Source organism: Scyliorhinus torazame, chromosome 10 (assembly GCF_047496885.1).
Source record: "Scyliorhinus torazame isolate Kashiwa2021f chromosome 10, sScyTor2.1, whole genome shotgun sequence".
Classification (NCBI taxonomy): domain Eukaryota; kingdom Metazoa; phylum Chordata; class Chondrichthyes; order Carcharhiniformes; family Scyliorhinidae; genus Scyliorhinus; species Scyliorhinus torazame.
The window spans coordinates 51,855,066-51,870,002 of NC_092716.1; the positions used below are offsets into that span (position 1 = coordinate 51,855,066).

Consider the following 14,937-nt stretch of genomic DNA (forward strand, 5'->3'; position numbering starts at 1 on the left):
GGGACTAAGGCGACTTTACCAACAACTATGCCAGTGACTGGCAGATGGCCAGAGTCCTTCCTAATAAGTACATTGTGGCACTAGAGAGATGAACTCAAGATATCTCCTGGGGGGAGGAAGGAGTGAAAGAAAGTCGTCATCCTAGGTTCTATGCGACCTGATATACTTCAACAGTTGAACCAAGCACACATTGAACCAGAAGATTGGCCAGAGAAATGATATATTGGCCAGGAATCTACCAAGACATTAAAAAGGCATGGAGTGAATGCAAGGCATGTCAATCCTTCATGCCTAATGATCAAAAGAAGCTACCTACACCTCCATGGATCAGACTCTCAACTGACCTCTTCGGTATCTTTGGGAGCTGATTTCTTGATTTATCTATCAATTACAAATCTGACTCATCCATTGCAGACACATTTAGGTTCTCTCTTAAGACAGTCAGGGCACCACAAAAGGATGTTTCTGACAACGGAGCACGATACACTGCACAACCCTTTAAGGTGGTTTGTGAGAAGTGGAGAGTCGACCATACCACTACACCGCATTACCCCAGATCTTATGGCATGGCAGAGCATATAGTTTAATCTGTAAAATACTTCATCATGAAGTACCATAAAACAAACCCAATTGGCATGTGGCTTTGTCGCACCCTAGAATGACATTGCTCAGTGTGACCATTCCCTCACATCCAGAATTTACTATTCAGCAGACCATTGTGGACAACACTTCCCAGTCATTATTCATTGATACTGTCAGGAGTATGTGATGCATTACTCAAAAAACAGGGGTAAGGTAAAAGATCCTGATGACTAGCATGCAGGTAACAAATTATCAATCTGAACATCGGACTGAAAGTTGGAGTACAACACCGAACTAATGGTACACCAGAAAACAGCAGAAATGATCAACATATGCCCAGAACCAAGATCGTAATAACATTATCAACATCTGCCGAGAACCAAGATCGTAACAAATATGTGCACCAAATGGTCTGACAGTATAACAAAATGTATGCTAAATCATAACATTACTGCAACCAGAAACATCCAAGTATTCCTATTGCGAACAGAATGTTATTTTAAGATGCAATACAAATAAAGCATTCCAAACTAGCCATCTGAAAACATACAGCAGCCGCTGCCAATGATCACCATAACCACATCTGGACAGATAAGCAAACCACCAATACGTTTCAGAGACTTGTAAATGTTTTGCTTTTGTAGAATGGTTTATTCAGACATTGTTATTTTCTTTTGTTGTCATGGAAATATTTTGATTTTTTTTAAAGATAAGTCTTAAGTGGTAGATTCGAAAAAGGGGGATGTTATGATGAGGTACGTGTGCCTTTAAGGATGCATATCTTGAACTACTGTCATTCACCACTACTGGAGACAAAATGACGTGTTCAGTTTAGAACAGCAGCTTGCGGTGGTCAGACCTATGTATGATTAGCCTCTCAGTTAACATTATTTGTCATAGCTTTAAATAATGAACCCACATTATTGTTACTGATTCTTGTTGCTACATTTGTGTCAAATAGAAGAATGTAATAGCCAGCTTGATGACATCGCTGTTGCTGGAAATTAGCTGGCTCCAGAACCAAACTAACATTGAGAAAGGGGAAATCCATCCCACAGAGATTACTGTGTCTTTGTGGGCAGCTTTTTTTTAAGGTGGTGGTGAGTCGTGTCTGACTGCAAAATTCCGGTCAATATGTAGCATTAATATGATTGAGCAATAGGATCTGTTATCCTGACAACCTATTGTAAAGCTAATCTTTTTTAATGCCAGGTTTGGTCTGAATGTTTAAACCTTGTGATTGCATTCGAGTTGAAATTCGTTCTGTTGCACATCGGGTGTCCCCTTTTAGTTTGTGCTTTTAATGTTGCGTAAGCTATATGCTGAATGTATACAGATTACACGGCAAAAAATGTCACTTTATGGATTGTAACACAGATTACATTGTTACAAAATTGACCTTTTTTTTACTAGGGATCAGGAGACCTAAATGATAAAGTTTTTTTTAGAGAGCGGATGAACTTGCTTTCGCAGCTGTCTGCAACTCCAATTGATTTATTGTTTGAGGTAAATCTGAATTAATTATTTATAATTTTGATGCAAATCAACTCTTGGTAATTAATTTTCAAGTGTTTAGAAAGGACACAAGAATTTCAATCCAATGGTTGTGTTGTTAGTAATTATGAAAACTATTAAATGCATGGTGGCTGCATAAAAATCTTTGCACAAACATAGGCCTAAATCCTTTGCCCATTGGGCTGACTCAGTGAGCCCAGGAACGATCATGAAGCACTTTGCCGGCTGCAGTTCGCCCTGGAATGTCACTTCATGCTTTCTGGCCGATTAATGGCCAACCAGCATGAAATACTCTGAGAAAGGCTTAGCAGTGCCAGGCAGGACGGGCGCCGAGGAAAAGGAGCATGTGGGCTGGCGCTTCTATTGTGCTTACACGGGGGACAGGCACTGAGAAGCTGACCTGTTTTTAAAATAAATAAATAATGATGGAAAAACTATGCAACGAGTGTCTGGGCTGTACATTCAAACAAACCTCAGTGTTCAGACATCTTTAAAATTTTATTTCAGTCCTGCCATTTTGTCCCCCAACCCCCCGTATCAAGGTTGAAGCTAAAATATGTCGGTCATTAAAACAGATGGACCACTTAAAATTGCATTCCGTGGGCCTCTTAATGGGCCCACCTGTCAAATATTGCTCAAGTGCGTGATATTACAGGGACACACACCCAATGTTGTCTTACACAATTTCATACACTTCCAGGTTGGGGGCGCACCTACACGATCAAGATAAAATTCTGCCCGCTCTTTTGAAAGGCGACCAAAAATTTCAGGTTCATAATGAAGCTTTTGTGGTTTAAATTGTCTGCATCTGAAACCGTGTACTCAATGAGAAAATTGCACAAGCGATACTTGTGGGGGTCCGCAGGGTGGCACCTTGGCACTGCCAGCTGAGAACCCTGGCGCTGCTACCTGGATGCCAGCTTGTTACGGGACTCTGTCCGTATTCGGTTAAATCGTGTCTGAGATCATTCCCTAAAGGGTCGGCAGAGCAATGGTTTTCAGATGTAACCCACGTGGGGCACCTTTTAAAATATTAATACATTTTAAAAGACAACGCAGTTATCCAAATTGTGTCATCATGGAAGAAAATAGTAATTCTTGTACTGTAGTAGTACCAACATATAAAACACCTTTTTAATGCCGCAGAATGCCTGAAGGCGCATTAAAAATGTAAAGAAATGATAGATGTTGAGCCAAGAAAGAAGGGCTTGGAACATCTGATGGCTGGCTGCCTTTTGAGAATAGCGTATTGCAGTGTTATTCAAACTTTTTTTCCTTGGACCCACTTTTGCCAACTGGCCAACCTTCGGGACCCTTGCCACGTTCGCTACCCAGTTTGTCCCGAGTCAAGGCAGTGTTTGGGACACAAAAGATTTCTTGCCACAGGCAAGGAAGGGAAGTAACATCACCTAGTTTTTCTGTTCTTACACCATCCAATAGACCCTGGTGCATTGCATTTATGTCAGCATTGAGCAAGGACACGATCAGACATGCCTGTGATGTCCTCCTGTCTATAAAAATTCACTGTTCAGGGTCACACAGGAAGAATAGTTACTGCAGGACCGCCAACAATTGTGAACCTGCATTCAATGTGGGCGCTGCCTCAAGGGGAAAAAAAGTGAAAGAAAAAGACTGAGCAGAGGAGAACAAAGAACAGCTATCGCTGGGAGAGAGCCATATATGGTTATTGTAAATAAAACAGCCATAAATCTGAAGATAGTGACATCAAAATGTTTGTTTCTTTTACAATTTGCTTAAATGCAGTTCAGTTACTTGATGCAAGTTTATTCAACTTCAAAGTACACTATTACAAAAAAGTTAATCAATATTGATGAATGCTGACAACACTAAAACTGCTCCACAGACAACTGATAAACTAACTGTTCTGGTTGTCCTTAATCAGTCAGAATGGATATTGAACAAAAGTTTTCTCATATATTAATTATTTAATCAACATTTTACAATTTTGTAATCTTTATTAGTGTCTCAAGTAGGCTTACATTAACACTGCAATGAAACTACTGTGAAAATCCACTAGTCGCCACTCTACGGCGCCTGTTTGGGTACGCTGAGGGAGAATTCAGAATGTCCAACAAGCACGTCTTTCGGGACTTTGTGGGAGGAAACCGGAGCACCCGGAGGAAACCCATGCGGACACGGGGAGAACATGCAGACTCCGCACAGACAGTGACCCAAGCCGGGAATTGAACCCGAGTCCCTAGTGCTGTGCTATCATTCCACCCATCGTTGAGTATACTTATACGTTCTGCCTGGATGGTTTCTGAATTGCCCACTTAATTTCCACATAGCATACCACCTAATACTTGAAAGAGAGTCTTGTTGATCCGGAGATTGATCAATTCATTCACCGTATAATTTACATTGTTCATGTTTTGTTTTAACACACATCTAGTTAAATTTATCTGGTGAAGTTCCCGCCATCATCACATCACTTTCTGTGACAAACAGGCGGCAAGGCCCTGATGAACGGACATCGCGCGACAATCACCAGGCAGGAATGTTCCCTTCCAGTTGGGGAACACTTCAGCAGTCAGGGGCATTCAGCCTCTGATCTCCGGGTAAGCGTTCTCCAAGGCGGCCTTCAGGACGCACGACAACGCAGAATCGCCGAGCAGAAACTTATAGCCAAGTTCCGCACACATGAGTGCGGCCTCAACCGGGACCTGGGATTCATGTCGCATTACATTCGCCCCGCACCATCTGGCCTGCGAAATCCTACCAACTGTCCTGGCTTGAGACAATTCACACCTCTTTAACCTGGGGTTACCCATCTCTGGATCTGTAAAGATTTAATCACCTGCAAATGCTCGTATTCCAAGCATTGTCTGGCATCTTTGAATCTGTCTAGATATATATATATATATATATATATATATATATGTTTCTGGAACATACCTCTTCATTCACCTGAGGAAGGAGCAGCGCTCCGAAAGCTAGTGACATCGAAACAAACCTGTTGGACTTTAACCTGGTGTTGTAAGACTTCGTACTGTGCTCACCCCAGTCCAACGCCGGCATTTCCACATAATTTCTTCCATGATGACGCCATTTGGATAACTGCGTTGTCTTTTAAAATGTATTAATATTTAAAAAGGGGCCCCACGTGTGTTACATCTGAAAACCATTGCTCTGCTGACCTTTCTGAAACTCACCCATGACTCACCTGCAGGGGCGCGACCTACACTTTGAAAAACCCTGGAGTATTGTATTGCTTAGAAAGGGAGACGAGGGAGGAAAAGCAATGAAGAAATGGGATATTTCCTCCTGTCCACCATACCCTTTACAAAGTGTTTTTGATTTTGTGCTCATTTTTTGCAGCACATTGCAGCTGGTAATCAGGATGAAGTGGAAGCATTATTAAGTCAAGGTGAAACTGATGAAGATAGCGTTCAAAAGATGTGCCATCCCCTCTGTTTCTGTGATAGCTGCGAGAAACTTGTTTCAGGGTAAGGTGGTGATTAAATAACCAAAGGATCTGATGTAATGGTATTTACATAGAAGATAGGAGCAGGAGGAGGTCTTTTTGCCCTTCAAGCTTGCTCCGCCATTCAGCACGATCGTGGCTGATCATCCAGTTCAATAGTCTAATCCTGCTTTCTCCCCATAGCCTTTGGTCCCATTCTCCCCAAGTGCTATATCCAGCCACCTCTTGAATATGTTCAAAGTTTTAGCATCAACTACATCCTGTGGTAATGAATTCCACAGGCTCACCACTCTTTTTGGGTGAAGAAATGTCTCCTTATCTCTGTCCGAAATGGTTTACCCTGAATCCTCAGACTGTGACCCCTGGTTCTGGACACCCATCATTGGTAGCATCTACCCTGTCTAGTCCCGTTAAAATTTTGTAAGACTCTGAGATCCCCCCTCATTCTTCTGAACTCCAGCGAGAACAATCCCAACCTAGTCAATCTCTCCTCATATGACAGTCCTGCCATCCCTGGAATCAGTCTGGTAAACCTTTGCTGCACTCCCTCGATAGCAAGAACATCCTTCCTCAGAGAAGGAGACAAAAACTGCACACAATACTGGTCTCACAAAGGCCCTGTACAATTGCAGCAACACATCCCTGCTTCTATACTCAAAACCTCTTGCAATGAAGGCCAACATACCATTAGCCTTCTTTACCGCCTGCTGCACCTGCATGCTTACCTTCAGCGAATGGTGCACAAGGACACCCAGGTACCGCTGCACACTCCCCTCTCCAATTTTCAACTTCTGGTAGTAATCTCCGTTCCTGTTTTTGCTTCCAAAATGAATAATGCCACTGGTTTGCCCACTTGCCCAACCTGTCCAGATCTTGCTGTAGGATTCCTGCATCCTCGTCATAATTCACTCTCTCACCTAATTTAGTATCATCTGCAAACTTTTGAGATGTTACATTTTGTTCACTCATCCAAATCATTAAGATTTATTGTGAATAGCTGGGGTCTCAGCACCGATCCCTGTGGTACCCCACGAATTACTGCCTGCCAATTTGAAAAGGACTCATTAATCCCTACTCTTTGATTCCTCTCTGCCAACCAGTTTTCTATCCACCTCAATACTTTTCCCCCAATCCCATGCGCTTTAATTTTGCACAATAATCTCTTATGCTGGACTTTGTCAAACGCCTTCTGAAAGTCCAAATATACCACATCGACTGGCTACCCCTTGTCGACTGGCTCCCCCTTGTCGACTGTACTGGTTACCTCTTCAAAGAATTCCAACAGATTTATCAAGCATGATTTCCCCTTCATAAATCCATGCTGACTCTGACTGATCCTGCCACTGCTTTCTAAATGTTCCGCTATAAAGTCCTTGATAATGGATTCAAGCATTTTCCCCACTGCCGATGTTAGGCTTACTGGTCTATAATTCCCTGCTTTCTCTCTACCTCCCTTTTTGAATATCGGAGTGACGTGAGCTACCCTCCAATCTTCTGGGTCAATTCCAGAGTCTATAGAATCCCGGAAGATGACCACCAATGCATCCACTATTTCCAGAGCCACCTTCTTAAGCACTCTGGGATGCAGATTCTCAGGCCCTGGGGATTTATTGCCTTCAATCCCATCAGTTTTCCAAGCACCATTTCTCTACTAATGTTGATCTCCCTCTCACTAAACCTTTCATTCTCCAACATTTCAGGTATCTGATTTGTGTCCTCATTTGTGAAGACAGAACCATTTCTGTGGGAGAAAAATGTAATATGCGGAAAGTATACATGCCAGGCTAGGTATGATATGCAGAGATATGGTGACATTCTTGGGCACACAACTTGATATTTTACAGATCGTTAACATGTGAATATCATTCTTCAGTGGCCATGGGTTTGTGTAATCGTATTTGTGTGTTAACTTCAAGAATGTAATGTAAGACTGAGGTTCCCTTTTTGCTTTTATATAAAGCTTGATCTCTTATGAGCTCACTCCCAAGTTGACCCATCTTTACTTCTGTTGAGGCATCTCTGGGTGGGGATACCTGGGTATATTCTGTTGCCAGGAAAGGATTGTAGACTTAAATTAGAAGCAGAAAATGTTGGAAATACTCAGGCCATGCAGCTTCTGCAGAGAAACTGAGTCATTGTTTCAGTTTGATGACCTTTTGCCTGAGTACTGATGAAATTGGCATGAATTAAAGTGTTTAATCTGTGGCTCGGGCATCACCTGTAGTCCATCTGGGTTCTGAGTGCAGCCCACAAGACATTTTGTTGACCACTGCCCATGCACAGGGTTGCTACATCTTGCTGGTTTCCATCCTACCTGTATGACTGAAGTGATACGCATGTAAAGCAAGGGCAAGTGAAGTGAGGTTAATGCTGATTGCCCATAGCATTGACTGAGAATCATGCACTCCCTCTGCATACAAAGTGTAAATATTTATTTTGCTTTTACCATTTTTAGTTGATAGTTCCGTTGATATATAACATAGAACATAGAACAATACAGCGCAGTACAGGCCCTTCGGCCCACGATGTTGCACCGAAACAAAAGCCATCCAACCTACACTATGCCATTATCATCCATATGTTTATCCAATAAACTTTTAAATGCCCTCAATGTTGGCGAGTTCACCACTGTAGCAGGTAGGGCATTCCACGGCCTCACTACTCTTTGCGTAAAGAACCTACCTCTGACCTCTGTCCTATATCTATTACCCCTCAGTTTAAAGTTATGTCCCCTCGTGCCAGCCATATCCATCCGCGGGAGAAGGCTCTCACTGTCCACCCTATCCAACCCCCTGATCATTTTGTATGCCTCTATTAAGTCTCCTCTTAACCTTCTTCTCTCCAACGAAAACAACCTCAAGTCCATCAGCCTTTCCTCATAAGATTTTCCCTCCATACCAGGCAACATCCTGGTAAATCTCCTCTGCACCCGCTCCAAAGCCTCCACGTCCTTCCTATAATGCGGTGACCAGAACTGTACGCAATACTCCAAATGCGGACGTACCAGAGTTCTGTACAGCTGCAACATGACCTCCCGACTCCGGAACTCAATCCCTCTACCAATAAAGGCCAACACTCCATAGGCCTTCTTCACAACCCTATCAACCTGGGTGGCAACTTTCAGGGATCTATGTACATGGACACCTAGATCCCTCTGCTCATCCACACTTTCAAGAACTTTACCATTAGCCAAATATTCCGCATTCCTGTTATTCCTTCCAAAGTGAATCACCTCACACTTCTCTACATTAAACTCCATTTGCCACCTCTCGGCCCAGCTCTGCAGCTTATCTATATCCCTCTGTAATCTGCTACATCCTTCCACACTATCGACAACACCACCGACTTTAGTATCGTCTGCAAATTTACTCACCCACCCTTCTGCGCCTTCCTCTAAGTCATTGATAAAAATGACAAACAGCAACGGCCCCAGAACAGATCCTTGTGGTACTCCACTTGTAACTGAACTCCATTCTGAACATTTCCCATCAACCACCACCCTCTGTCTTCTTTCAGCTAGCCAATTTCTGATCCACATCTCTAAATCACCCTCAATCCCCAGCCTCCGTATTTTTTGCAATAGCCTACCGTGGGGAACCTTATCAAACGCTTTGCTGAAATCCATATACACCACATCAACTGCTCTACCCTCGTCTACCTGTTCAGTCACCTTCTCAAAGAATATGCTTAAACATTAAATAGTACGTATTATAAATAAACGTCTAGTGGCGAAATGGGTAATGTGCTGCTGGAAGAGCCTTGTTATTAACAAATGGATGAGAAGAATGCTGCAAAAAAACCTAAATTTGAAATTCGCTTATTCGTAATGTTTAATTCTCAGACAAAGCACAAATGAACTTATTTATTAGTATGCTGCAGTCAAAATTGAGGGCGGTGGAGTGAGTTAATGTGTCAGCAGAGCTGAAACTCTGGTAAGGTACAGTCCAGTCTTCAACCTTTCTAAGATGGTTTCTGCTCAGGAACAAAACTTAGGAGGTTAATGTCAATGAGATTTTAAAGTCTATATAGTATGTCCAGCCGACAAATATGTGCATGTGTGTACACCTTCCCTAGAATCTTCAAAATTGTAAGGACAAATTTGTTTTATTTTCAATATAGTATCCAGTTGGCTGTTTTTTAAGAAAATATAAAATAACTATTTGTGTAAGTGAATCAGGTATCAGACAACTTTTCTATTTTGTAGGCGGATGAATGACCCCTCGATTGTCACACCATGTTCCAGAGATGACAGGGGTTATACACCATTGCATGTCGCTGCTTTCTGTGGTAAGCACTGTATTTGTCCTGTGATGTGATTTCTGCACATAGAACATTTGTATCTATTTTTAATCCTTAGATTTGAAATTCGTATTGAGTTTAAATTGTGTGGTGAACTAAATAAATGGCATCTTGCTAATTTGACACTCATAGAATGGGTATAAAGGTTTTCTAAATTGGTATTTAACAGAAGTATTTCATCCTCCAGGTCAAGCATCATTAATTGATGTGTTGGTGGCAAAGGGAGGTGTGGTTAACGCTACAGACTATCATGGGTCCACACCACTTCACCTATGCTGTCAGAGAGGGTATCAAAATGTGACTGTAAGTAAATCAGACCAAGAGTTTTGAAGCATGCCTGAAAACTGATTGCAGTCTTTCGTCTTTTTGTTCTTTTAAGTGAGCGTTATTTTTAAAAACAAACAATTCCCAGTTACTTGGGCATTTTTCAAGTTTATGAAAAGCAACTTAATCGGCTATGAAGCTACTTTTTGGTAATTGTGTATTACAAAGAATGGACATGAGAGATAATATCACATTTAACTGGAAGCTGTATTCAGGGTATTTCAGTTGGATTAACAGTACTACAGTTTTGTAAGCCTGACCACAACCCACAGATGGGAGTGAAAAATTCACTGCAGATTGTTTAATTGTTTTTGGTTGATTGATCTTTACTTTTATATGCAATATAAATGAAAAATACATCATATTATTGATAATGTTTTATGTGCTCATTTTAATAAATTGTTTATGTTGCAGACAGCATTTGATACTTTTTTTTAAATATATAGTTGCTTCTTCTGGACTACAAGGCCAGCACTGAAGTACAAGATAATAATGGCAATACTCCACTTCATTTGGCATGCATGCATGGCCATGAAGATGTAAGTTTAACTAAAGATTAAATTCTGTTCAATTTATAGTTGCATTATATAAATGTGGTTATGAACTCTATTCCTGAAAGATAACTTGACTGAATGCTTCCACTACACTCCCACACCACAGCATTCCATAATTTAGCCCCATATCCTCCTCTGTCCTCGTCCTTATTTCACCTGCCCCCCCATCTCCATCCTGTAATAACCTGCACAGACACATGGGGTTGGCTTGACTGTCTTCCCCATGTGGCTCGATGAGCTCCCCTGCTAACTACGGGGCTATTACCATGTGTATACAAGGTCGGCCAGATAGGAACCGACCGGCAGAGAGAGAGAGATTGAGAGAGAGGATCCAGTGATGTCTAACCAGGTCCCCATGTAAATAGTACGTATTATAAATAAACGTCTTTTGTTACTCATCTGTCTCTTGCCTTTACTAAATTGACGACGAAGATAAACTAGAACTTTGCCGCTTGCGCTTTTAAAAAAAATTCATTTACGGAACGTGGGCTTCACTGGTTAGGCCACCATTAATTGCCCATCCTTAGTTGCCCTTCAGAAGGTGGTGGCGAGTTGCCTTCTTGAACCGCTGCAGTCCTTGAGGTGTAGGTACACCCACTGTGCTGTTAGGGAGAGATTTCTAGGATGTTGCCTTAGCGACAGTGAAGGAAGTCAGGGTGGTGAGTGACTTGGAGGGTTCCCAGGTATCTACTGCTCTTGTCTTCTAGATGTCATAAGTTTGGAAGGTGTTGTCTAAGGAACCTTGGTGAATTACTGCAGTGCATCTTGTAGATGGTATACACGGCTGCCACTATTCGTCGGTGATGGAGGGTTTGAATGCTTGTGAAGGGGGTGCAATCAAGCAGGCTGCTTTGTCCTATATGGTGTTGAGCTTCTTGAGTGTTGTTGGAGCTGCGCTCTCCAGGCAAGTGGAGACTATTCCATTACACTCTTGACTTGTGCCTTGTAGATGGTGGACAGACTTTGGGGGTTCAGGAGGTGAGTTACTCGCCGTAGTATTCCTAGTCTTTCACCTGCCCTGGTAGCCACAGTATTAATGTGGCTAGTCCAGTTCAGTTTCTGATCGATGGTAATCCCCAGCATGTTGATTGTGGGGGATTCAGCGATGGTAATGCCAGTGAATGTCATGGGGCGGTGGTTAGATCCTCTCTTGTAGGAGATGGTCACTGCCTGGCACTTGTGTGGCGCAAATATAACTTGCCACTTGTTAGCCCAAGCCTGGACATTGTCCAGGTCTTGCTGCATTTGGACATGGACTGCTTCATTATCTAAAGGAGTCGTGAATGGTGCTGAACATTGTGCAGTCATCCACAAACAGCCCCACGTCTGACCTTATGATGGAAGGGACGTCATTGATGAAGCGGCTGAAGATGGTTGGGCCTAGGACACTACCCTGAGGAACTCCTGCAGTGATGTCCTGGAGTTGAGTTGATTGACCTCCAACCACCTCAACCATCTTCCTTTGTGCCAGGTATGATTCCAACCAGCGGAGAGTTTTCCCCCTGATTCCCATTGACTCCAGTTTAGCTAGGGCACCTTGATGCCATACTCGGTCAAATGTTGCCTTGATGCCATGTTTGAACCAAGGCTGTAATGAGGTCAGGAGCTTAGTGACCCTGGCGGAACCCAAATTGAGCATCCGTGAACAGGTTATTCCTGAGTAAATGCCGCTTGATAGCACTGTTGATGACTCCTTCCATCACTTTGCTGATGATGGAGAGTAGACATCGGGCAGTAATTGGCTGGGTTGCATTTGTCCTGTTTCTGGAGTACAGGACACACCTGGGCATTTCTTCACGTTACTGCACAAGGACACCCAGGTCCCGCTGCACACTTCCCTCTCTCAATTGACAACCATTCGGGTAGTAATCTGCCTTCCTGTTTTTGCTTCCAAAGTAAATAACCTCACACTTTTCCAAATTAAACTGCATCTGCCATTAATTTGCCCACTCGCCCAACCTGTCCAGATCATGCTGTGCGATCCCTGCATCCTCATCACAGTTCACCCTCCCACCCAACTTGGTATAATCTGCAAACTTTGAGATGTTAAATTTTGTTCCCTCATCCAAATCATTAATATATATTGTGAATAACTGGGGTCCCAGCACTGATCCCTGTGGCACCCCACTAGTTACTGCCTGCCAATTTGAAAAGGACCCATTAATCCCTACTCTTTGTTTCCTCTCTGCCAACCAGTTTTCTATCCACCTCAATATATTTCCCCCAATCCCATTCGCTTTAATTGTGCACAATAATCTCTTATGCTGAACGCCTTCTGAAAAGTCCAAATGTACCACATCGACTGGCTCCCCCTTGTCGACTGTACTGGTTACATCTTCAAAGAATTTCAACAGATTTGTCAAGCATGATTTCCCCTTCATAAATCCATGCTGACTCTGACTGATCCTGCCACTGCTTTCTAAATGTTCCGCTATAAAATCCTTGATAATGGATTCAAGAATTTTCCCCACTACCGATGTTAGGCTTACTGGTCTATAAGTCCCTGCTTTCTCTCTACCTCCCTTTTTGAATATTGGAGTGACGTGAGCTACCCTCCAATCTGCAGGGACAGTTCCAGAGTCTGTAGAATCCCGGAAGATGACCACCAATGCATCCACTATTTCCAGAGCCACCTCCTTAAGCACTCTGGGATGTAGATTCTTCGGCCATGGAGATTTATCCGCCTTCAATTCCATCAATTTTCCTACACTTTCTCTACTAATGTTGATCTCTCTAAGTTCTTCCCTCTCACTAAACCTTTCATTTTCAGCATTTCTGGTATCTGATTTGTGTTCTCTTTTGTGAAGACAGAACCCAAGTATGTATTCAATTGCTCAGCCATTTCTTTGTCCCTTATTATGCATTCCCCTGTTTCTGTCTGTAAGGGGCCTATATTTCGTTAGCCTTTGCGTCTTACCCTTATCGTGGTACATGGCGACGGTCCCAACCTGATTGGCTGCAACATTTGCAGCTCGACTGGCAATGTATCCTCAAGGTAGAAACTGATGGCTTATATGCGGTGTGCAGAAATTCCCGCTGTTTTCGAGTCCGGCCTTGGGAAAATAAAGGGGCCATGGTGAAAATTCATGTAGATCCGCAGGCCCAGCCTAGTTTTTTCTTGTGCTCAACCAGTCCCCTATGCAATTGTGGCAAGGTCGAAGCGGAGCCCAGTGGTTAGATAGCCTCTGGATCATTCAACTGGTTCGTTTGGCAGGCTGGGTGGTGCCAGTTGTTCCTTTGATGAAACCAGACTGGACTGTCTGCCTATAAAGACCATAAGACAGAATTAGGCCACTCGGCCCATCGAAACTGCTCCGCCATTCAATCATGGCTGATATTTTTCTCATCTCCCATTCTCCTTCCTTCGCCCCATATCCCTTGATCCCCTTATTAATCAAAAACCTATCTATGCCTCTTCGGCGAATACAAATTAACCGTAAATATGGCTTCACGTTTGGATCGCTACCCACTCCGTCGTATTGAAGACCTATATGCCATGCTGGCAGTGGTTCCACCTTCACAAAATTGGATATGAGCAATGCTTATTTGCAGCTCAAACTGCGTGAGTTCGACCTCGCGCAAATACATTATGATCAACATCCATAAGGTCTTATATGAGTATACCTGACTTCCATTCGGCGTCTCTTTAGCTTGCGCCATATTGCAACGAGTCATGGAAGGTATTTGCGAGGTCTCTCGTGTGTTGCTGTCTATTCTAAAGATGTGTTAATTACGGACATGATGGAGATGGAACACCTAAAGAACGTTGAGGCAGTTTTGAAGCGGTTCTTTTCAATGCGAAGGAGGTGGTATATTTAGGCTTCCGGGTAGACCGGGACTGCCTACACCCAGTCACTGTCAAAGTGCAGGCAATAAAGATGGCTCCCGCACCACATGATGCGACAGTGCATCGCTCCTTCTTGAGCCTCATAAATTATTATGACGATTTTATACCAAATTTGGCAACAATCCTGGCCCCCCCCTTCATTTTCTTCTGAAAAAAGAAACGACCCCGAGTTTGGGGTGCTGACCAGGTGACTGTATTTTGTTTGCTGAAACGGCATTGGTTTCATTCAGGGTACTCACTTTGACACCTCTAAACCCCTTTATTTGACATGTGACACATCACCGTACGGAATTGGAGACCTCCCTTCCCACCGCATGGACGATGGCTAGTACTGTCCAATAACCTTTGCCTGCAGGACGTTGACGGCTGCA

The 14,937-nt window shown here is 43.0% G+C and overlaps 1 protein-coding gene across 7 annotated transcripts in view; it reads left to right on the top strand.

The window, feature by feature from the left end:
* ankrd27 (ankyrin repeat domain 27 (VPS9 domain)) overlaps nucleotides 1-14,937 on the top strand; it is a 115,385-nt gene that overhangs the window by 27,453 nt on the left and 72,995 nt on the right. For all 7 annotated transcript variants that reach the window (XR_011949452.1, XR_011949451.1, XR_011949453.1 and 4 more), the window contains exons 13-17: nucleotides 1,996-2,088; nucleotides 5,437-5,564; nucleotides 9,747-9,829; nucleotides 10,029-10,144; nucleotides 10,612-10,704. Coding sequence is in view for 4 of the 7 variants with exons in the window: in XM_072518105.1 (XP_072374206.1) it covers nucleotides 1,996-2,088; nucleotides 5,437-5,564; nucleotides 9,747-9,829; nucleotides 10,029-10,144; nucleotides 10,612-10,704 (513 nt within the window). In the remaining 3 variants the exon portion in view is untranslated. The remainder of the gene's footprint in view (nucleotides 1-1,995; nucleotides 2,089-5,436; nucleotides 5,565-9,746; nucleotides 9,830-10,028; nucleotides 10,145-10,611; nucleotides 10,705-14,937) is intronic.